General features: G+C 47.2%; 1 protein-coding gene across 1 annotated transcript in view; it reads right to left on the reverse strand.

The window, feature by feature from the left end:
- Positions 1–22,466, reverse strand: part of LOC134340779 (homeobox protein BarH-like 2) — a 46,939-nt gene extending 24,473 nt beyond the window's left edge. Inside the window, exons 1-2 of the mRNA XM_063038285.1 lie at positions 22,175–22,466; positions 3,933–4,209 (exon numbers count right to left, since the gene is read on the reverse strand). Of these exons, the coding sequence (XP_062894355.1) occupies positions 3,933–4,209; positions 22,175–22,424 (527 nt within the window). The 5' untranslated portion in view covers positions 22,425–22,466. The remainder of the gene's footprint in view (positions 1–3,932; positions 4,210–22,174) is intronic.
- Between the last annotated feature and the right edge of the window lie 953 nt (positions 22,467–23,419).

The raw sequence follows: 23,419 nt of genomic DNA on the forward strand, positions 1-23,419 counted from the left end.
GGATACGGAGGGCTGACTGTATTCACTGAAGAAACCCCTTTTAAAAGCTGTAACAGTGATTAAGAAGATGCTTTGGAAGGAGATAAAGACCATAAGACCAAAAGACATAGGAACAGAATTAGGCTATTTGGTCCATGAGTGTGCTCCACCATTTCATTATGGTTGATCCATTTTTCCTCTCAGCCCCAATTTCCAGCCTTTTCCCCGTATCCCTTCATACCCTGACCAATCAAGAATCTATCAACCTCTGCCTTAAATATACGTAAAGACTTGTCCTCCACAGCTGATTGTGGCAATGAATTTCACAAATTCACTACACTCTTATAAAGAAATTCCTCCTCATCTCCATTCTAAAAGAACTCCCCTCTATTCTGAGGCTGTGTCCTCTGGTCTTAGAATCCCCCGCTATAAGAAATATCCTCTCCACATCCACTCTATCAAGGCTTTTCACCATTCGATAGGTTTCAATTAGGTCACCCTTCATTCTCCTGCATTCTAGTGAATACAGGCCCAGAGCCATCAAACATGCTTCATATGACAAGCCATTCAATCCTGGAATCATTTTTGTGAACCTTCCTTTGAACCTTCTCCAGTTTCAGTACATCCTTTCTAAGGTAAGGGGCCCAAAACTGTTCACGATACTCCAAGTGAGGCCTCACCAGTGCTTTATAAAATCTCAACATTACATCCTTGCTTTTATATTCTAGTCCTCTTGAAATGAATGCTAACATCACATTTGCTTTCCTCACCACAGACTCAACCTGAAAATTAACCTTTGGGGAATTCTGCACAAGGACTCCCAAGTCCCTTTGAGCCTCAGTTTTTTGAATTTTCTCTCCATCTAGAAAATTTTCATTTCTTCTACCAAAGTGCATGACTGCACACTTCCCCACACTGTTTTTCCATCTGACATTTCTTTGCCCATTCTCCTAATTTGTCTTAAGTCCTTCTGTAGCCTCCCTGTTTCCTCAACACTACCTGCCCCTTCATCTATCTTCATATCATCTGCAATCTTTGCAACAAAGCCATCAATTCCAACATCCAAATCATTGACATAAAAATTAAAAAGAAATGGTCCCAAATCAGACCCCTGTGGAACACCACTGGTCACTGTCAGCTAACCAGAAAAGGCTCCCTTTATTCCCACTCTTTTCCTCCTGCCAATCAGTCAATGCTCTATCCATGCTAGTAGCTTTCCTCTAATATCATGGGCCTGTAGCTTGTTTTGAGTCCAACAGTCCACCTGAGGGTAATCAGTGACAGAAAGCAAGTAGAAGCAGTTACTTCCTTAGATGTAGATATGGAGTATGATCTGAGGCAGTGATGCCCTCCAGTCTTTCTTACTACCAGTAGCGAGTGTCAAACCCACAAAGAAAAGCTTAGCAGTCACTAAACTACATGCACACTCCAGTCTGTTACAGCCCCAGCTGAATTCAGCCTGATACTCAGTCCATTAGAGTGTGCAGTCAATGTGAAGGAACTGAGAGAAAAGAGCATAGCAGTGGGTTTCGCTTCCTTGATGCTAAACCTGAATGCAGCTTTATCGTGTAGAATTCATGAAACAAGAAAGCAGTAATATTAAGCAGTACGATGGGACCCAGACAAGAAGTCCTGCAATATCCTTCAAACTCATCAGGCTTGAAACATCAGCAGAACTGAAAATGATAATTTCAACATTAAGAAGGCAAGTTTTGTAAGAGGCCTTGCATTTTAGATTGAAAATAGAAACTTTATTGATCCCAAAGGAAATTACAGTGACACAGTAGCATTACAAGTGCACAGATATACAAATATTAGAAGAGAAGAAGAAAGAATAAAAAATAAGTTACCTCAAACAGTCTAACAGGAGGGGGTCATCACTTTTCTGGCTAAAGATTGACTCATTATAGAGCCTAATGGCCGAGGGTAAGAATTACCTCATACAGCACTCTTTGGAGCAGCGCAGTTGCCTTAGTCTTTAATAAATGTTCATTGTTACAGAGATGACAAAAGACAAAGTGTTGGAAGAACTCAGCAGATCAGGCAGCATCTGTGGAGGCAGAGGGATAGCCCATGTTTGAGGCTGAAACCATGCATCAGGACACAGATATAGTTCATTGAAAGGGAACCCACATCAGGTAGTGCAGGAACTGCATGAGGAATCCACACAACGGGGACTTTGTACCACTGAAAAATGATACCTATCTCATATCATCTCCTTTAGTCCCATTCCCAGCTCATACTGTCAGGCTACCTTTGTGCTTATGTGTTTCTGTGTACACAAATTTATGTTAATTCATGTGTTGGATATGACTGTAGCTGGCAAGGCCAAGATTTACTGCTTTTTAAACTGCCCTCTGGTGAAAGTGCTCCCACACTGCTCTTTGGTTGGGGGCCTTCAGGATTTGGACCATGCCACAATGAAGGACCAGCCATGCATTTCCAGCGCAGGATTAGATGCAACTTGCAGAAGGTAACCATTCCATGGCCTTAACCTGCTCTATATAAGTTGTGGGTTTGGGAAGAGCAGACAAGGGACCATGGACAGCTGCTTAGTGTATTTTGCAGATGGTACACACAGTAGACACAATGTACCAGCGATGAAGGAAACAAATATTTATGGTAGGAGAGGAGGTGCCAAACAGGCAGTTTTGTTCTGGACAGAGATGGGCTTCATAAATGCAGGAGCTACACTCAACCAGGAGATTACTCCAAGGCCTTGTAGATGGCAGGAGGTGGGTGTCAGGAGATGAGTCCAACCCACTTGAATAGTAGTTTAGTGGCCATTGCAAATAAAGTTCTGGTCAATGTTGACTACCCAGCATGATGATGGTGGAAAATTTGCTAATGATAATATAACAACATGTATATTTCTTAATATTTATCAGCTGTAGCCTGAAGACTCTCCAGGACATGTATTATCCCCAAGGAGGTGATAGGGACCTGTCTTCTTCAATTACCACCACCTTTGGAGTGTCTGTTCAGCTGGTGAGATGGGAGGAGAATAAAATATACATTCCATGACTATCAGTACTTCAATGTGTTGTTTGAATTGAGAATTGGCTCCCAATTTAGGAATGTCACCATTTTTTATCTCTGCATGCTTTTATGTGTGTCTTAGCATTTGCATGTCTGGTCTTATCTCCATGCATGAATTTTCCAATGCTCATGCCTACATTTACAAGCTAATGTTCTCTGAAAGCCTTTATGCGGACATGTGATCGCATATACTCCTGTGCCTGAATATGTTCCTGTGTTACTCTATACATGTGATAGCACGTGCATGATCATAAGAAAAAAGCAGACACACACTGTCCTATGGCATTGTATCCTATTAAATCATCAAACTGCAGATATTACAGTACAAGGCCATTCTGGAAAAAAAACTACCTGCTTCTTGAAGTTTTTTTGAGTGGGTTTCTTGAAGGTAAATGTGTCATTCGCATGGGAGAACAGTAATTGCTGAGATGTTTCAAATAGTCCCATTGTATCATTGCCATTAAACAAAACCACAAAAATGTTCCCTTCTGTTCTCTGCAAGTTGGGATTAACTGTAATGTTGGGGGAATTATATAAATGCCCATCACTATGGAAACAACATTAACAGATACACAGCCGTAATTGCCTGCATAGTCCCACTCACTGATTCACGCGGCACCCACAGACACATCAGCTTACCTGCAGTAGGGTTGTTTATCATGAAGCACAACAACTCTCTCAGATGCAGTACGGAGCATAGTTCATGCACTCTGTCCCACAAAGCCTGCTGCAGAACTGCCGGCAGCCTCCTGCTGGACACCACCCTCCCTTACAGCTGCTGTTGGAAATCACCTCTCACATACACTGCTGGAGGCCTCAGCAACACCCACTCCTGGTGGTGTCTCCTTTGTCTCCTCCGCACTACACACACACACACACACACACACACACACAAATTCTGTTCAAGCTCTCACCTGTCTGGAGTAGAGAGATATTTCTGCTTTTGGAACTTCTTCTCCAGACCCATCAGCTGGAGCTCGGTGAAAATGGTGCGACATCTCCGTGGCTTCTTATACCGAGGAGCAGCCTGATCACCGCCACACTCGCTGCCGGAGGCAGTGATGCCCTCGGGAGATGCTGAACCAGTTGCACTGGAGGATGCCACTGGAGGCAGGAACTGCGGGATCCTTGCAGTGAGAACTGGGGACAGGTGTGGCACTGAGAGTGATGGGCAGGAACTCAATGATGACCCTAAAGAAGTCCGTTAGGATTAACATGAATTAAGAGACAAGATGAGGAGGTATTCAGTTTTTCAATAACGCCTTCCTTCCTAAACAATTCTGACCTAAATCACTGAAAAAATAGACTCTGACAACAAGGGACCATGGCTGCAGCTTCTTTAAGTATATTGTTAAATGTTAGTCTCAATCTTGCTGGCTTGGAATATTCCCAAGAATTTTCCAAAATGTTTCTGCTTAAAAAAACACAATGCCCTGTAACATCCTGAAGAACTAATTTGTATTTGCATACAGGAGGAAATCTGCAGATGCTGGAATTTCAAGCAACACACTTAAAAGTTGCTGGTGAACGCAGCAGGCCAGGCAGCATCTCTAGGAAGGGGTGCAGTTGACGTTTCCGGCCGAGACCCTTCGTCAGGACTAACTGAAAGAAGAGATAGCAATAGATTTGAAAGTGAGAGGGGGAGGGGGAGATCCAAAATGATAGGAGAAGACAGGAGGGGGCAGGGATGGAGCCAAGAGCTGGACAGGTGATTGGCAAAAGGGATATGAGAGGATCATGAGACAGGAGGCCCAGGGAGAAAGACAAGGGGGAGGGGGGAAATACAGAGGATGGGCAAGGAGTATAGTGAGAGGGACAGAGGGAGAAAAAGAGACAGAGCAGATGGGGTAAGAGGGGGAGGGGGGCATTAACTGAAGTGTGAGAAGTCAATGTTCATGCCATCAGGTTGGAGGCTACTCAGATGGAATATAAGGTGTTGTTCCTCCAACCTGAGTGTGGCTTCATCTTGACAGTAGAGGAGGCCGTGGATAGACATATCAGAATGGGAATGGGACGTGGAATTAAAATGTGTGGCCACTGGGAGATCCTGCTTTCTCTGGCGGACAGAGTGTAGGTGTTCAGCGAAACGATCTCCCAGTCTGCGTTGGGTCTCGCCAATATATAGAAGGCCGCATCGGGAGCACCAGACGCAGTATATCACCCCAGCCGACTCACAGGTGAAGTGTTGCCTCACCTGGAAGGACTGGGGCCCTGAATGGTGGTGAGGAAGGAAGTGTAAGGGCATGTGTAACACTTGTTCCACTTACAAGGATAAATGCCGGGAGGGAGATCGGTGGGAAGGGATGGGGGGGACGAATGGACAAGGGAGTCGCATAGGGAGCAATCCCTGCGGAAAGCGGGGGGGGGGAGGGAAAGATGTGCTTAGTGGTGGGATCCCATTGGAGGTGGCGGAAGTTACGGAGAATTATATGTTGGACCCGGAGGCTGGTGGGGTGGTAGGTGAGGACAAGGGGAACCCTATTCCTAGTGGGGTGGCGGGAGGATGGGGTGAGAGCAGATGTGCGTGAAATGGGGAGATGTGTTTGAGAGCAGAGTTGATGGTGGAGGAAGGGAAGCCCCTTCCTTTAAAAAAGGAGGACATCTCCTTCATCCTGGAAAGAAAAGCCTCATCCTGAGAGCAGATGCGATGGAGACGGAGGAATTGCAAGAAGGGAATGGCATTTTTGCAAGAGACAGGGTGAGAAGAGAGATAGTCCAGATAGCTGTGAGAGTCAGTCGGCTTATAGTAGACATCAGTAGATAAGCTGTCTCCAGGGATAGAGACAGAAAGATCCAGAAACGGGAGGGAGGTGTCCGAAATGGACCAGGTAAGTTTGAGGGCGGGGTGAAAATTGGAGGCAAAGTTAATGAGTCAACAAGCTCAGCATTTGTGCAGGAAGCAGCACCAATGCAGTCATCGATGTAGCGAAGGAAAAGTGGGGGACAGATACCAGTATAGGCTTGGAACATGGATTGTTCCACAAAGCCAACAAAAAGGCAGGCATACAACAGGAATTCTGCAGATGCTGGAAATTCAAGCAACACACATAAAAGTTGCTGGTGAACGCAGCAGGCCAGGCAGCATCTCTAGGAAGAGATACAGTTGACGTTTCAGGCCGAGACCCTTCGTCAGACTGCACCTCTTCCTAGAGATGCTGCCTGGCCTGCTGCGTTCACCAGCAACTTTTATGTGTGTTGCTTTAAAAGGCAGGCATAGCTGGGACCCATACGGGTGCCCATGGCTACACCGTTTAGTTTGGAGGAAGTGGGAGGAGCCAAAGGAGAAATTATTAAGAGTAAGGACCAATTCCGCTAGACGGAGGAGAGTGGGTGGTAGAGGGGAACTGATTAGGTCTGGAATCCAGAAAGAGCTTTGAGACCTTCCTGGAGGGGGATGGAAGTATATAGGGACTAAACATCCATGGTGAAAATAAAGCGGTGGGGGCCAGGGAACTTAAAATCATTGAAAAATTTCAGAGTGTGAGAAGTGTCACGAACATAGGTAGGAAGGGATTGAACAAGGGGGGATTAAAACAGTGTCGAGGTATGCAGAAACGAGTTTGGTGGGGCAGGAGCAAGCTGAGACAATAGGTCTACCTGGACAGGCAGGTTTGTGGATCTTGGGTAGGAGGTAGAAACGGGAAGTGCGGGGCATTTACATACGACCATTCACAATGCAGAACATTGCAAATCATTAGAGCCAATGAAGTATTTTTGTGGTTTACTTTCTTTGCTAATATAAGTAGCAGTCTATTTACTCACTGAAATCTCTTACAAAGAGCCAAGATCATAAATGATAGACACAAGAGAATCAGCAGAGGCTAGAGATCCAGAACAACACACACAAAATGGTGGAGGAACTCAGCAAGTCAGGCAGCATCTCTTGAGAGGAATAAAAAGTCAACATTTCGGGCTAAGCCCCTTCATCAGGGACTGAATGATCAGAAACTTTAGTGCTATTGACCGAGAAGTTACCATTGTCCACAGATAACTACGCCACATTGTACTAGTTCATGTAAGGAACAGACCAACAGCTACCTGCACCATGTACTGCTGGTATATATACATACCTTGCGCTCATACCCCAATTTGCTAACAATACAGTATATGCTTGTGATTATGAAATGAAACCAGGAGCATATCAATATTTATGGCAGTGTGTGTTGTACAGCCTAGTTTTGTGGCCAGAGCATTTAATTATTTCAAGACAGATGGAACAAAACAGTCTACCATTAAAACTGACATAGTGACCTCTGGAGGAATGCTGGTTGCACTTGGGGCCCGTCCAATGACCTCTGTACATAGGGTGTGTGGAAAAATTGAGAACTAGTTTGGGTTTGTCGTACTATCAGGGGTAGTAGGAAAAGCAAGCAGTTTGAGAGAGCTTAAGAAGCTTTTAGATAGACTCACGAAGATGAAAGGAATGGAGGCATATGGATGATGTCCTTTGTGCCCATCTCTGCTTTCAACTTGACACTGTAATGTGAAAAGAAGCCGTCCCATCACTGACCTCTGTGGAACACCACTAGTCACCAGCAGCAAACTAGAAAAAAAAAACCTTTATTCCCACTTGGAGAGGCTTAATGTGATTTGGAATAGTCAGCATGGCTTTGTCAAAGGCAGGTCATGCCTTACGAGCCTGACTGAATTTTTTGAGGATGTGATTAAACACACTGATGAAGGTAGAGCCATAGATGTAGTGTACATAAGGATTTTAGCAAGTCATTTGATAAGGTATCCCATGCAAAGCTTATTGAGAAAGTAAGTAGGCATGGGATCCAAGGGGACATTGCTTTGTGGATCAAGAACTGGCTTGCCCACAGAAGGCAAAGAGTGGTTGTAAACAGGTCATATTCTGCATGGAGGCTGGTAACCAGTGGTGTGCCTCAGGGATTTGTTCCGGGACCCCTACTCTTTGTGATTTTTATAAATGACCTGGATGAGGAAGTGGAGGGATGGGTTTGTAAATTTGCTGATAACACAAAGATTGGGGGAGTTACGGATAGTGTGGAGGGATGTCAGAAGTTACAGCAGGACATTGATAGGATGCAAAACTGGGCTGAGAAGTGGCAGATGGAGTTCAACCCAGATAAGTGTGAGGTAGTTCATTTTGGTAAGTCAAATATGATGGCAGAATATAGCATTAATGGCAAGACTCTTGGCAGTGTGGAGTATCAGAGGGATCTTGCGGTCCAAGTCCATAGGACACTCAAAGCTGCTGTGCAGGTTGACTGTGTGGTTAAGAAGGCATACGGTGCATTGGCCTTCATCAATTGTGGGATTGAGTTTAAGAGTCGAGAGGTAATGTTACGGCTATATAGGACCTTGGTCAGACCCCACTTGGAGTACTGTGCTCAGTTCTGGTCACCTCACTACAGGAAGGATGTGGAAACCATAGAAAGGGTGCAGAGGAGATTTACAAGGATGTTACCTGGATTGGGGAGCATGCCTTATGAGAATAGGTTGAGTGAACTCCGCCTTTTCTCCTTGGAGTGACGGAGGATGAGAGGTGATCTGATAGAGGTGTATAAGATGATGAGAGGCATTGATCATGTGGATAGTCAGAGGCTTTTTCCCAGGGCTGAAATGGCTAGCATGAGAGGGCACAGTTTTAAGGTGCTTGGAAATAGATACAAAGCAGATGTCGGGCAAGTTTGTTACGCAGAGAGTGGCAAGTGCATGGAATGGGCTGCCGGCAACGGAGGTGGAGGTGGAAACAATAGGGTCTTTTAAGAGAGTCCTGGATAGGTACATGGATCTTAGAAAAATAGAGAGCTATGGGTAACCTTAAGTAATTTCTAAAGTAAGTACATGTTCGGCACGGCATTGTGGGTCGAAGGGCCTGTGTTGTGCTGTAGGTTTTCTATGTTTCTGTAATGATTCTCCTGAGAGCCACATTCTGTCCACCCTCACTGTGAATAGTCAATGATTTCTGCAGTTCTCTGGGATAGAGAAGTTCAAAGATTGGCTGTCCTCTGAGGAACACTCTCCCTCCAATACACATTCCTTTCTCCTGAAACTCTACTCTTGATTTTAAAGTCATACATGAGGGGAAGTATCTTCCTGATGAATCAGGACTCCCCAATTTAAGTAACAGGCCACTTCTCTGCTTTCCCATCCAAGCAGTTAATGGTGCATGTCCTATATTATGCTGCACAATCAATCTGTCTGAATCACATTGAAACCTCTTTATATCCTCCTCACCATTCAAACCCCCACCCAGTTTCATGCTAAGAACAAGCTTAGAAATGTTACAACAATTAACCTGCTGAGGGACTTAGCAGGTTAAGCAGCATCCGTGGGGAGAGAGAAATTGCTGATGTTTCCAGTTGAACCCCTGCATCAGGAGTGAGAATGTAGTGTGGTGATGGGCAGTACAAAGGGGAGAGGGAGTGTGGTGAGACAAAGGTTCCTCTGTTCTACAACACTCCCCTGGGACCTACCATTCACTGTGAAAATCCAACCTAGTTTGTCTTCCTAAAACTACAACACTCTCCACTTATCCCCACTTACAATACCATGAACACTACAATACCTAAAAATCCCACTAGGAAAGAAAAGATGAAATATGAAGGTATGAAGAACTATAAATATCAAAGGATGCCTAACGTTTTTTCAGATATATAAAGAGTAAAAGAGAGGGGAGAATGGATGTTGGGCTGCTGGAAAATGACACTGGAGAGGTAGTACAGGTGTCCCCCACTTTTCGAACGTTCGCTTTACGAAACCTCACTGTTACGAAAGACCTACATTAGTTACCTGTTTTTGCTAACAGAAGGTGTTTTTACTAATACGAAATAAAGCAGCGCGCGATAAAAAGCAGCGCACCGCATGCCCTGAACAGCCAAGCTCCTCCCCCAGAACTGCATTCTAGCCGGCATTGCTTAAACACGCGCCTGTGAGCAGCCATTAGCAAGATGAGTTCTAAGGTATCGGAAAAGCCTAAAAGAGCTCGTAAGGGTGTTACATTTAGTGTAAAACTAGACATAATTAAGCGCATTGATCGTGGTGAATGAAGTAAGGACAAAGTGAGTTTGGCTTGTGGAAGTTGACAAAGATGATGTTGAAGAGGTTTTGGCATCCCATGACCAAGAACTGATAGATGAAGAGCTGATGCAATTGGAAGAGGAAAGGATAACAATCAAAACCGAATGCAGTAGCGAACGGACCGAAAGTGAAGTCGTCCAGGAACTGAACATGAAGTAACTGCATGAGATGATAGAAAAATGTGCGAGGCTAGCAGTCAAGCATACTGTCGTTTTTCAAGCCTTCCACATCAGCCACAGCAGATGAACCTCGACCTTGGACATCGAGGCAGGCAGACATAGAAGAAGATGACCTGCCTGCCCTGATGGAAACAGACGACGATGAGACACACCCCAGTGTCCCACCACCCCAACCCCCGGGCCGCAGACAGATACATTGCCGCGGAGGATGCAGCAGTAGCCAGGACGCACCCAGCACATCTTTATGAAAAAAGCCGACATAAACAAGTTAATTAATTAAGTGCCGTCCGGCACGTAAATGTCGGCCCAGATCAAAGGCGACGCAATCGGCAATCGCCTCTGATCTGGGCCGACATTTACGTGCCAGGCGGCACCTAATTAATTAGCTTCTTTATGTCAGCTTTTTTCTTAAAAATGTGCTGGGTGCGTCCCGGCTACCGCTGGACTGCTGCATTCTTCACAGATTGGTATCGGTTGGCGGCCTGGAGGGTGGGGACCACTGCACCACCCTAACCTCCGACGACTCAGCCTACCGCACCATCATCAGTGTGCTCAACACTGTCTTCCCAATTCCAGTAAGTGATACTACACTGTACATACATTATTTCTACTTTATATAGGCTGTGTATTTTTATGCATTATTTGGTATGATTTGGCAGCTTCATAGCTTAAAGGTTACTGGACAGAGTGTTTTTGCCGAGAGCGCTTGCGTGAGATTTTCGCTACGGAGAACAGTGCGGTAATGATTGTAGAAAAGTACAGTATTTCTACTTTATATAGGCTGTGTATTTATCATATAATTCCTGCTTTTACTATATGTTACTGTTATTTTAGGTTTTAGGTGTTATTTGGCATGATTTGGTGGGTTAGTTTTTGGGTCTGCGAACGCTCACAAATTTTTCCCATATAAATTAATGGTAATTGCTTCTTCGCTTTACGACATTTCGGCTTACGAACCGTTTCATAGGAACGCTCTACCTTCGGATGGCGGGGGAAACCTGTAATGGGGAACAAATAAGTGGCAGATAAACTTAATAAGTATTTTGCGTCTGACTTTAGCAGTATGCCATAATATTTGGGAGTGTCAGGGGACAGAAGTGAGTGTCGTTGCTAAGGAGAAGGTGCTTGAGAAGCTGAAATGTCTGAAGATAGGTAAGTCATCTAGACCAGACGGACTACACCCCAGGTTCTGAAAGAGGTAGCTGAAGAGATTGTGGAGGCATTAGTAATGATCTTTCACGAATCACTAGATCCTGAAATAGCTCTGGAGAAATAGAAAATTGTAAATGTCACTCCATCCTTTAAGAAGGATGGGAGGCAGAAGAAAGGAAATTATAGGCTAGTTAGCCTGACTTCAGTGGTTGGGAAGATGTTGGAGTCGATTATTAAGGATGAGGTTTCAGGGCACCTGGAGGTACATGATAAAATAAGCCAAAGTCAGCATGGTTTCCTTAAGGGGAAATCTTGCTTGACAAATCTGTTGGAATGCTTTGAGGAAATAACAGGCAAGATAGATAGACAAAGGAGAGTCAGTGATGTTGTTTACTTGGATTTTCAGAAGACCTTTGACAAGATGCCACACATGAGGCTGCTTAGCAAGATAAGAGCCTATAGTATTACAGGAAAGATACTAGCATGGATAGAAGAAAAGCTGACTGGCAGTGGCAAAGAGTGGAAATAAAGGTGGCTTTTTCTAGTTTGCTGTTGGTGACTAATGGTGTTTCACAGAGGTCGCTGTTGGGACTGCTCCTTTTCACGTTATATGCAGTGATTTGGATGATGGAATTAATGGCTTTGTGGCCAAGTTTGTGGACGATACAAAGATAGATGGAGGGGCAGGTAGTATTGAGGAAGCAGGGAGTCTGCAGAAGGACTTAGACAGATTGGGAGAATGGGCAAAGAAATGTCAGATGGAATACAGCGTAGGGAAGTATACGGTCATACACTTTGGTAGAAGTAGTAAAGATGTGGACTATTTTCTAAATGGGGAGAACATTCAAAAGTCAGAGGTGCAAAGGAAATTGGAATCCCTTGTGCAGTACTCCCTAAAGGTTAACTTGCAGGTTGAGTTGGTGATAAGGAAGGCAAATAGAATGTTAGCATTCTTTTCAGGAGAATTAGAATATAAGAGCAAGGATGTGATGCTGAAGCTTTGGGTGAGTCTAGGACCAGAGGGCACAGCCTCAAACTCAAAGAGGGATGTCCATTTAGAACGGAGCTGAGGAGGAATTTCTTTATTCAGAGAGTGGTGAATCTGTGGAATTCATTGCCACAGGTGGCTGTAGAGGCCAAGTCTTTGAGTATATTTAAAGCAGAGGTTGATAGGTTCTTGACTAGTCAGGGTGTTACAGGGAGAAGGCAGGAGAATGAGGTTGAGAGGGATAATAAATCAGCCATGATGGAATGGTGGAGCAGACTTGATGCGCCGAATGGCCTACTTCTGCTCCTATATCTTATGGTCATTTTCACCCATTTTCACTTCTCTCTATGCCTCCCCATATCTCTGCAACTGTGAATTAGTCTTGTTCCAAACTTTTTTCCAGTTCTAATGAAAGGCCACCGAAGGAGCTATAATCTTTCTTTTCCTTTACAGCACTCAATATCCTCCCAGCTATCATATTGTGGCGAGCATTTGGCCCATGATGACAGGCGCGAAAAGCTCGTTTACTCAACAGCCGTTCTTATCACGAAAAGCAGAAAAACAGACCAGGTGCGATGACCCAAGGAGAGAACAGCTTGGCCTCGTACAGACGGAGGTGGTGATTATCACAGACCTCGGTTACAGTCAAGGTGACCCACAAACACACAAAAATGAGTAACTCTATAACCCAAGCTAAAATGTAACAATAAATGAACTTAAACATCCCACCATAATCACACAGGTGCATTTTTAAAAAAGATCAATAAGTAGCACTGGCCACCAGGAATGCTGGGGTGAGCTGTCAACCATGCCCCCCACAGAATACCACATTGCCCCCACCTGAGGGGTCAACCATCCCCAGCTACCCCAGAATCCACAACAAAGTCCAAGAGTTCCAAGAGTTCTGGTGGTGGTCGGTGCTGCTGACTGGGGTGCTCAGGGGTGTCTGGAGCCCCTCCAGGGGAGGCACGGTTTGGTGAGGCAAGAGGCAGGGCAGCCAGAGTGTCTTTTCCTTCCTTCAGCCTTGCTGGGCCAGTGGTGGCCAAGGGCCGTTACGGTGCTAGCTGACCCCAGTGCAGCACGACTATCTTCTGCTGCTCAGGCAACCGCACCCAATATACCACATCGGAGATGCAGTTGAGCACTTCTCCCAAACCCTCTCGGTAGCTCCTCAGCTTGGGGGAATAGTCCCTTCTTCTAGGAGGGGCAGTAGGCCCATACTTATGCCCACCCCCCCCCCAGCTGTGGGCATCATAAGCCCATTTTTGGCAGCTGCTGGCTGCACTTTGGTTCTGCTGAGCTGCATCGTGAACGGCCCACAGATGCCACTGAGAGGTGCTGCAGCTAATCCAATCCCTAGGAATCTCTGACATGGGGGGGGAGGGGGCCAGCTCCTGCCTGAACACGAGCACAGTGGGCGTACACCTAGTGCTCTCCTGAATACAACGCTAGGGGTAGGTGACGGTCCCAATCGCACTGGTGCTGGCTGACGAGGATGGCAAGCTGTGTAGCCAGGGTACGGTTAAAGTGCTCCACCAGCCCATCACTCTGCAGGTGAAGGGGATGGTCCGTGTCTTGGAGATTCCCAGCTGCCAGCAGACCTCACCAAACACCTGCTCCTCAAGGTCACGCCCCTGTCACCGTGGAGTTCCTTGGGGGCGCCGAAACGGCAGAAGAACCCCTCCACGAGTCTCTGAGAGGTGGTGGTGGTGGCACTTTGGTCCAGGCCTGTGTATGCCTCTGACCACTTTGTGAAGTAATCCATCGCCATGAGTACGAGGCAGTCCCTGGCATCGATGAAGGGGAAAGGGCCCAGGATGTCCACCCCAACGCACTCCATTGGGGCCCCTCACCAGGTACTGCTGCATTGGCGCCCTAGACTGGTGGCCCGGCCCCTTCTGGGACGTGCAGGCCTCGCAGCAGTGCGAGAACAGCTCCACATCCTACCTGTACCCAGGCCAGTAGAAGTGTTCGCGCAGCTTGCCCAACATCTTTGCAACCCCGAAATGGCTGGCCCCCAACAGCCCGTGCGCCAACAGCAGCACCGTGGCGCAGATCCCCTGGGGGAACCACCAGTTGCAGATCCCTGTCCCCGTCGGACAACTGCCACCGCTGAAGCAGCAACCCGTCACTCACCTCCAGCGTTGCCCACTGCAAGACTCTGGGTCCAGGGGCACTCCGGCCATCGTCCCACGCTCAGCTACCTCCTTAACCGGGCCAGGACGGGACCACTCACGTGCTCACTGGGCAACTGCTGGTGGTCTATAGTGCAGAGGTCGCCACAATCTGCCAGCTAAAGTGCCACCATCACCGCTTGCCCCCCGGCTCCGCTCCTTGAGGCGGCGACAGTAGCGACACTCGGTGGCCTCACAGGGACGGTGAGAGAAGGCATCAGCATTTCCATCAGTGGTGCTGCATCTCGAAACCGTAATCTTGGAGCGCCTCCAAACGCCGCGCCAGCTGCCGCTCGGGATCGCGGAAGCTCAACAGCCAGGTCAGCAACGCATGGTCCGCGCCAAGTAGGAACCGTCAGCCGAAGAGGTAGGGCTGGAAGTGGTGGAGGGCCTGGACCAAGAGCTCCCGGGAGGTGGCACAATAGTTCCATTCAGAGTAGCTCAGGGTGTGGCTGAAATACGCCACAGCGTGTTCTCCTTGGTCCCCCTCCTGCGATAGCACTGCATCAAGCCCCCTGTCGCTGGCATCTGTGTTGCAATGAAGGGGTGTGCTGGATCAGGGTATGCCAGCACCGGGGCCTGGGTGAGCGCAAATCGGAGCTGGTCGAAGCCGACATCAGAGGTATCAGTCCAAGTGAAGCACCTTCCCTCCTTGGTGAACTGGTGATGGTGGTGGTCCTCAGTAAACCGGCGGTAATATGATGCCAGCCCCAGGAAGCCGCGAAGCTCGGAGACATCGTGGGGAGTGGGCCATTCCCTGTCCACCACCACTTTCTCGGGGTCCGTCACCACTCCTCTGCACTCACCACGTGCCTCAGGAACTTCATCTGGTGGCATTTGTCAGGGCTGAGGTGCAGGTTCGGCTGATGGATGGTGGCGAAGACCCCTTCCAAGCTCCATAGGGCATCAGCAAAAATGACAGCATGCACTTGGAGATCGTCCACAGTGACTCCGAGGAACATGAACCAGCACCCTCTCCATCGGTCTCTCGAATGTGGCCGGGTCGTTACACAGGCCAAACGGACGTGCCAGAGCCTTTGATTAATGGTGAAGGCAGCCTTGGGCCGAGCCTTCAGGGCCAGTAGCCTCTGCGGTGATCGAGGGAGCTGAACCAGGGCGAACCCGCGATATGGTCTAGGGCATCATCAATTCAGGACAGCGGGTAGGAGTCCTTCTAGGTCATGACATTGAGATGGCCGTAGTCTCTCAGAACTACCACCGCCCAACTTTCTTCCTGACCAACACTGCTGGGGCTGCCTACGGGCTGTCAGAGGGCTCAATGATGCCAGCCACTGCCACCTCCGCTACCTGGCGTTTGGCAAGGGCCAGGCGGGATGGGCTGAGCGTCCCCGGCATTAATGCGGTGTTGGACCAGCCATGTGCATCAGCAGTCCTTATCCCTGGCTGTGGAGATATGGATGTGCTGGTCCACGAGGTCCTTCAGCCGCTGCTGCTGGTCCTGATCCGAGCCCTCGCTGCTTCATTGCCACAGGTCTCGCGCCGCCTGGGCGATCTCGCTGGGGGATGCTGCCAATGTTGTTGCTCTGCGTCGATGTGGTTGCTGAGGACAGGGACTCAGTGAGCCCTGACAGAGTTCTCTGGGAAGGCACGATGCTTGTTCCCCAGGTCCTCCCTCCGGGTCGGCGTCCCATCTTCAGGAGCCCAGCCCGAGGGTGCGGGGGAGGCATACTGCTCCGTCCCTCGACTTAGGGCGCTCTATCTGACATCATAGCTCTTCAATCGTGCTGTCAATTTCTAATCCCACTCCTGACACCAATGTGGCAAGCATTCGGTCCATGGTGACAGATGCGAAAAGCTCGTTTATCTCAATAACCATTTTTATTGTGATAAACACAAAAACAGACCGGGCGCTATGACCCGGGGAGAGACCCCACTCAGTCACATCCAGATGGGGGAGGTGATTATTACACACCTCGGTTACGGTCAGGGTGACCCACAAACGCACAAGCAAATAACTGTATAACCCAGCCTAAAATGTAACAATAAATGAACTTGAACATCCCACTATAATCCCACGAGCACATTTTAAAACAGTAACAATAAATAGCACCCCCCGCCATAAATGCAGGGGCGGTCTGTCGACTACTTCCCCTCCCGAGCGCTACAATACATTTACTTTATCCTATTGTATTTCTGCATTCATTCTTTCACACGTCTCTGACTTAAGTTTCATTTGTTATTTTTCTCTTCAACTGACTGTCTTCCTTATCACTGGCAACTGCACAGCCAATTTTTGTTTCTGCAAGCTTCTTTATTACATTAACTATTATTTGTAATCAGTGCAAAAAGGAAGGCACTGGACACTGAGCTCTTTGGAATCACACATGTGACACCCATCAACTATTAAACTTTTGCTTCCTGCCACTGTCAATTTTGGAGTCAATTTCCCCTCTCTCTTAGATTCTATCCATGAGCTTTACTATTTTGTCCATCCTGCCTCATGGGGCCTTATTAAGTTCTTTACTGAAATCTAAGTAGATGACATCAAAAACTCTGCATTCATGGACCCTCCTTCTTAACTCCTCAGAAAATCCAGTCAGGATTGTCAGGCAGAAATTCACAATGGTTGTCCTCAATTAATCTTTGGTGTGCAATTGCTTGGTTTATCCCTTCCTCCCTTGTTGAAAAATGTTGCAACATTAGCAGTTCTAAAATCCTGTGACACCCCACTTAAAGCAGGGAGGGCTGAAGAGTGAAGGGTGGAGGACACACATGATAAGCACGATTCTCCTTAACCAGAATGAAAGTGACATTGTTTGCCGATGTAACCCATGATTGACAACTGTAGTACTAGGACAGGAGTCACTGCATCACCGTCTGCCCCAGTATAAAGCAGTGCCACGGCGTCCACAGTCACTCATCTGTGTAATGGGAGCTTGGTATGTACCACCATCATTTAGATTGTCATTCACACCTTAACTCTACCATCTGCAAAGTCTGCAAACCCCACCGACTTCAAAAATAGGTAGTGATGCGTTATCAGAGAGGGTGGCTATTACAGGGACCACTGATTCTTGATGATAATGGCACTAGCATCAACATTTTGCGCCAACCTTTGGAATGAGTTTCTCTTAGAACATCAGGGTTTCTGTTGGAGCAGAACCAGAACTATATTATAGTTAATTTCATAAACAATAGATTGCATTTATAAATGGGTGGCAAGTCCACAGTTCCTTACTATGTGCGAAGACATTGACACTCATGGTGTTATATTTGCTCCGAGACCCTTCCGTGAATGGGAGTGAAAGTGTATCCCACTGATAGACAGCAGACAGGCTGGAGACAGCATGGATATATGAGTGCATCTGCATGTGTGTGTGTGCACGATGATAGAATGATGCTTCACACACAACAAGCTGGAGGAACTCAGCAGGCCAGGCAGCATCTATGGAAGCGAGTCAATGTTTCGGACCTGATGACGGGTCTCGGCCCGAAACATCGACTGTTTACTCTTTTCCAGCATTTTCGCTGTGTTGCTTGGATTTCCAGCATCTGCAGATCTTCTCTTGTTTGTGATAGAATGAAGCTTGTCCATGTTAACTCAACTGCTTATATCTGAGAATGTCATTGTTGACAGACAGGAATGGGAAGGAGCTGCCATATGCACAGGCAAAGTACCCTGGAATGTTAACATGTGCACTTGTATATAAGAACCAGCCACAGAGCCTGAGTTTTCGATAAGACATATATCAACGAGTGCACTCCAAGCTGATGCAGAGCAGCCAGTCTGTAACTCAGCTTTTTATTTTGCCCAGTATATTAATATCATTCTTTCCTCTCTCATTTCTCTTTTAACATGCTCATTTCTACTTTGTCTTGTATTCTCTTTTAGTTTTGTACACAATATCTTTCCCAACTTTCCTTCACAAAGAGAGAGGCTCGTACCCAAACTACGAGCCTGCAGCAGGATGTGCAGTAGATGGGTAAAGTGAGAGGGCAAGAAGTTGGCAAATGAGGTACAATGTGAGGAAATGTGGGCCATGTACATTAGAAGAAAGAATTTTAAATAATTATTTAACTTGTGACTATAAAAGGTTGTGATCCACAGGTATCTCGACATCCTAGTACATGAAACATGTAGAGCAAGCAATTAGGAAGGCTGATGGAATGTTGGCTGTTAGTGAAAGAGGCATAGAGTATAAAGGTAAGGAAGTTCTGAGGCAGCTTCACTGGTGCTCTGGAACACTACAAACAGCTGTGGTCTCCATATTTAAAGGATGACACACATGCACTAGGGATAGCACAGAGAAAGCTCGCTGGTTGACTCCTGGGATGAAGCAGTTGCTGTATGAAGTGAGGCTGAGTAGATGAAACCTGTGCTCATTGGAATTTAGAAGTATAAGAGGATTAACAGGGTGGACAGTTAGAGGAAGCTTCTCCCAGGGGAAGTATCTGGATCCAAGGGGCGTAGTTTCAGAAAAAAAGGGATCATCCATTTAATATGGTAGCAATAAAGAATTTGGCAGCTGGTTGCTCTTAATAAAGGGTGAGATGGAGGGTTAAGTTATCATCCAAGTGACTCGCAACAATCTTGAGTCCACACCACTACTTCTCCAAAGGTCAACACATAACTGTGGATAGAGAAAACTGGCAATAATCTCAAATAGGAACGTTCACAGATGCTGCCCGACCAGCTGAGTGTTTCAAGCATGTTTTGGTTTTTGTTTCAGATTTCAGTGAATGTGGTTTCATGTTACTGAGTGGCTTGGAGTCGTGGACATAGTCAAATGCTCAGTGGTGTGGAGCGGAATACTGCCCGAATAGTCAGTGGTGTGGAGCACTGGATGTGGTCACTGTGGCCATTTCTGTTGCAGTGGAGGAGAGGGAAAAAGGCTATAGTGAAAGGGATTCAACTGTAAGGGGAGGAGCCATGGTTTCTGTGGCTGTAAATCAGATTCCAGAATAGTCTCTCTCACTGCATTTCAGAGGGGGAGCAGGAGTAATCTAGAGTCAGGGTACATATCAGTGCCAATGATATAGGTAACAAGAGGAATGGGGTCCTCAATGTTGAATACAGAGTTGGGAAATAAGTTTAAAAATAGGACATTAAAGGCAGTAATCTCAGGATTACGACCAGTGCCACATGCTAGCCAGAGTAGAAATCAAAGAATAAATCAGATAAGTACATGATCAGGGGAATGCTGTAAAGTGAAAGGACTTGCATTCTTGGGCCACTGGAACTGGAGGAATGTAATCACAGTGAAAAGGCACAATGTAATCACCTGCAACTGTAACCTGCGTAGAGACCGGGCTAACTAAATCAGTAACCGTCCTGCAGAGGAGGAATTCCTGGAGAGTGCATGAACTTCTACATTGAGAAAAGTGAGGCTGCAGTAGGGAAATTGGTGGGATTTAAGGCTGATAAATCCCCAGGGCCTGATAATTTATATTCTTCAGCACTTAAGGAAGAGGCTCTTGAAATAGTGGATGCATGTGTGATCATTTTCTAATATTTTAGACTCTAGGTCACTTCCTACAAATTGCTAGGCAGGGTGTTATTAAGCTGGAAAGAGTGCAAAGAATATTTATGGGGATGCTGCCAAGATTCAAAGTCATGAGTTATTGGGAAATGAGGAGCAAACTAGGATGCTATTCCTTGGAGCATGGGAGACTAAGGATGTGCAAACAATAAAAGTGAGCAAACGTCATTCAGAACTGAAGTTCACCAAAGTAAGTTCACATTGTGATAGTTGCAGGCCACAGCAGAGATGAGTCAACCTCATAAGATGAGAGGCAAATGATTTAAAAGGGAACTGAGGGGCAACTTCTTTAAACAGAGGGTGGTGTTCATATGGAACAAACTTCCAGAGGAAGTGTCTGAGCCAGGTAGAATAACAACATTTAAAAGGCATTTAGACAGGTACAGTACACGAGTAGGAAAGGATTAGAGGGATTTGGGCCAAATGCAGACAAAGGAGACTAGCTCACATGGGCAATTTGGATAGGGTGGACAAGTTGGGCTGAAGGGCCTGTTTCTGAGCTGCCTGACTCTATGACTGGTCAGAGCAGATGTTCCTGATGGTGAAGCCATCTGGAATCAGGGGGTCACAGCTTGATGATGAGGAGGTTATCTATTTTAAATGGAGAGAAGGAGAAATTTCTCCACCCAGAGAGTGTGAACCTGTGGCATCCTCCCCCTCAGGTGGAGGTGGAGGCCAAATCACTTAAGAAGGAATTAGGTACATTTATGATGAAAAAAGAGATTGGGACTACGAAGAGAAATCACAAACCAAATTTTGACAATCAGGATTGAATGGTACAACACCCTCTGAGGGCTGAATGGAAGGTTTGTATTTTCTATGCTTGAATTGAGCAATGGTGTGAGGCACTGGTCAGTGGTGTGGTGCACTGGATACACTCACACTGGTCAGTAGTGTAGGACACTGGATACACTCACACTGGTCAGTGGTGTGGTATACTGGATACTGACATGTTGTTTGATTTGAGGAAATATGTAGTCAAACTCATCACAGTTGTGAAAATCTGGATACTTTCACACTGGCCTTTGGTGTGAACACTGGATACAGTGACGGTGGTCAGTGGACAATAGTACTGGACACAAAGGCTATGTTTGTTTTCCTTGGAGCAGACAACACTGACAGTGAACTTGACAGAAGTGTACGCTGTTATGAGGATAGTGCAGACAGAAAGAAAATTGGCCCCTGCAGAAGTGTCCAGAACTAATGAGCATCCCCTCCCCCACCTTCTTATTTTGGCAACTTTCCCCTTCCTTTCTAATCATGATGATGGGTCTCAGCCTGAAACGTCGACTGTTTATTCATTTTGAAAGATGCTGCCTGACCTGCTGAGTTCCTCCAGCCTTTTGTGTGTGTTGCTTTGCATTTCCAGCATCTGCACACTCTCTTGTGTTGATAATAAGCATAACTTTAAGGTGAGGGTTAAGAAAATTAGAGCAGATCCAAGAAAGAACTTTTTTTAACAGTGGTTGACATCTGGAGTGCACTGATTGTGTCGTGGAGGCTGAGACTCTTACAACATTTACCAGTATCAGGATGAGCAGTTTAATTGCCTAGATGGGGAGGGCTGGTGAATAGGGATTATCAGAATGTCTGTGTGCCCTATAACCTACCATATTGACACAAATTATTGGTGTGAAGCAATGGTTACAGTCACTGGTTAGTAGTATGGAGCACTGGATCCAGCCACTGACTGGCACACTCAATACATTCATACTTTTCAGTGGTGGAGCGCACAGAATCCAGTCCCCGGTCGACGATGTGGGGCTCTGAATACCCTCACACTGCTCAGTGACATGGGGCCCTGTAGACAGTCCCCAGGCAGTGGGTAGCTCTGCGTACAGCCACACGCGCTACAGGCACACGGCAGTATTACCTCTTGAGGAGATCTGACAGAGAGAACTGTCGGGAACTTTACTCAGTGTGGAACCGTCGGTTACGGATCCCGTACCACAGCCGTCCCGGGATGACTTAAACTTCCAGCGTTGCTGCACCTCGGGGAACGGTCGGGTTTTAGAGAGCGCAGGTGGCGGGGTCCCGGGCTGGAGCGCACGCCTGTCCGCGCTGGACACCGGCGCAGCGCACGACGCGACCGACCGACCGACACAGCGCTCGTACCGGCACAAGAGTGCAGCGCCTGCGGGCGGGCGATGAAGCCGACTCGGGAGCCCGGGGACAGGTCCGGACACCCGCGGCTCTCCCTGGACAGGATCTCATCGATCATGAAAGTCTTGTAGCGCCGACTGTCCGGCGTGTGCAGCCCCGATGCGGTGGAACACTGCATGGCGTGAATCTCCGCAGAGAACTTCTCCCGAGTGCGCTCCGCTCTCTCTGACCCGCAGCTCCGCCCGCAGCCCTTTATAAACATCTTCCCAACGCGAGCAGAGCCAGGCGCCCCATCAATCACCCGCTCCCCGCGGCCAGCGGCAGCACCGGGACCGCAGCCTACTGGCAGGGTTGAGCGACAGGGCGGGGGAGGGAGAAGTGGGTGGGGCGGATCGACACGGGAATTGGATAAACTGGTGGGTGAGAAAGGGCAAGAGCGGTTGAAGAGGAGAGTGTGTAAGCCCTGCTCCCGCTGACACCTCCCAGTCTCCATTTAGCGAGTAGAATTCTCCTCGCTCCAGACTCATCACCTGCAGCCTATTTAACCCCGGTTCTCATCCACAGTCCTTGTTTGCTCATCGAATCAGCTGGCCTCAAACATTTGCTCCTCACTCACTCGCCCTGCCTACAATTTACCTTGTTGCCTGTTGTGTTTAGTTTCTGTTCTCTCTTGTTTTGTGACCCCTTGGTGGCTTGTTATTTTGCGGTCTATTAATAAAGTTATTGTTCACCACTGAATTGTCTCCGCTGTGTCACAATGGGGCGCTGGGAACGGACCGAAATGCAAGACACAGACACTGAAGTACAAGGAACAGTACTTGACTAGAGTAGGGACGTGACAGGATTCAGACCAGGAGCAGGGACAAGAACACAGACTTGGGCTAGGACATGAACTAGACACAGGGAACCCGGACAAGGGATTATGACCCAGGAGCCTGGGCTTGGACTCCAAGCCAGAGACTGGACAAGGACCCAGGACCTGGGTCTTGCCTCGGGCTCGGGCTCCAGAACTAGGCAAGGACATGACATGGCTACAGGACAGGACGTGGCTGGGGTCTTGGCTCTCCAGACTTGAGGCTGGGGTCTTGGCTCTCCAGGCTTGGAATGCGGAGGCTGATAACTCAGAGGCTGGAGCTCGGAGACAGACTGGGAACTGTATATCAACATAGAACCAGGACTTATCCTTCGAAAAGCTGGGACTCATCTTTAACATGACACTAACATGAGACAGGACAGTACATAGACATAGAACCGGGA

Source organism: Mobula hypostoma, chromosome X2 (genome assembly GCF_963921235.1).
Source record: "Mobula hypostoma chromosome X2, sMobHyp1.1, whole genome shotgun sequence".
Lineage (NCBI taxonomy): Eukaryota > Metazoa > Chordata > Chondrichthyes > Myliobatiformes > Myliobatidae > Mobula > Mobula hypostoma.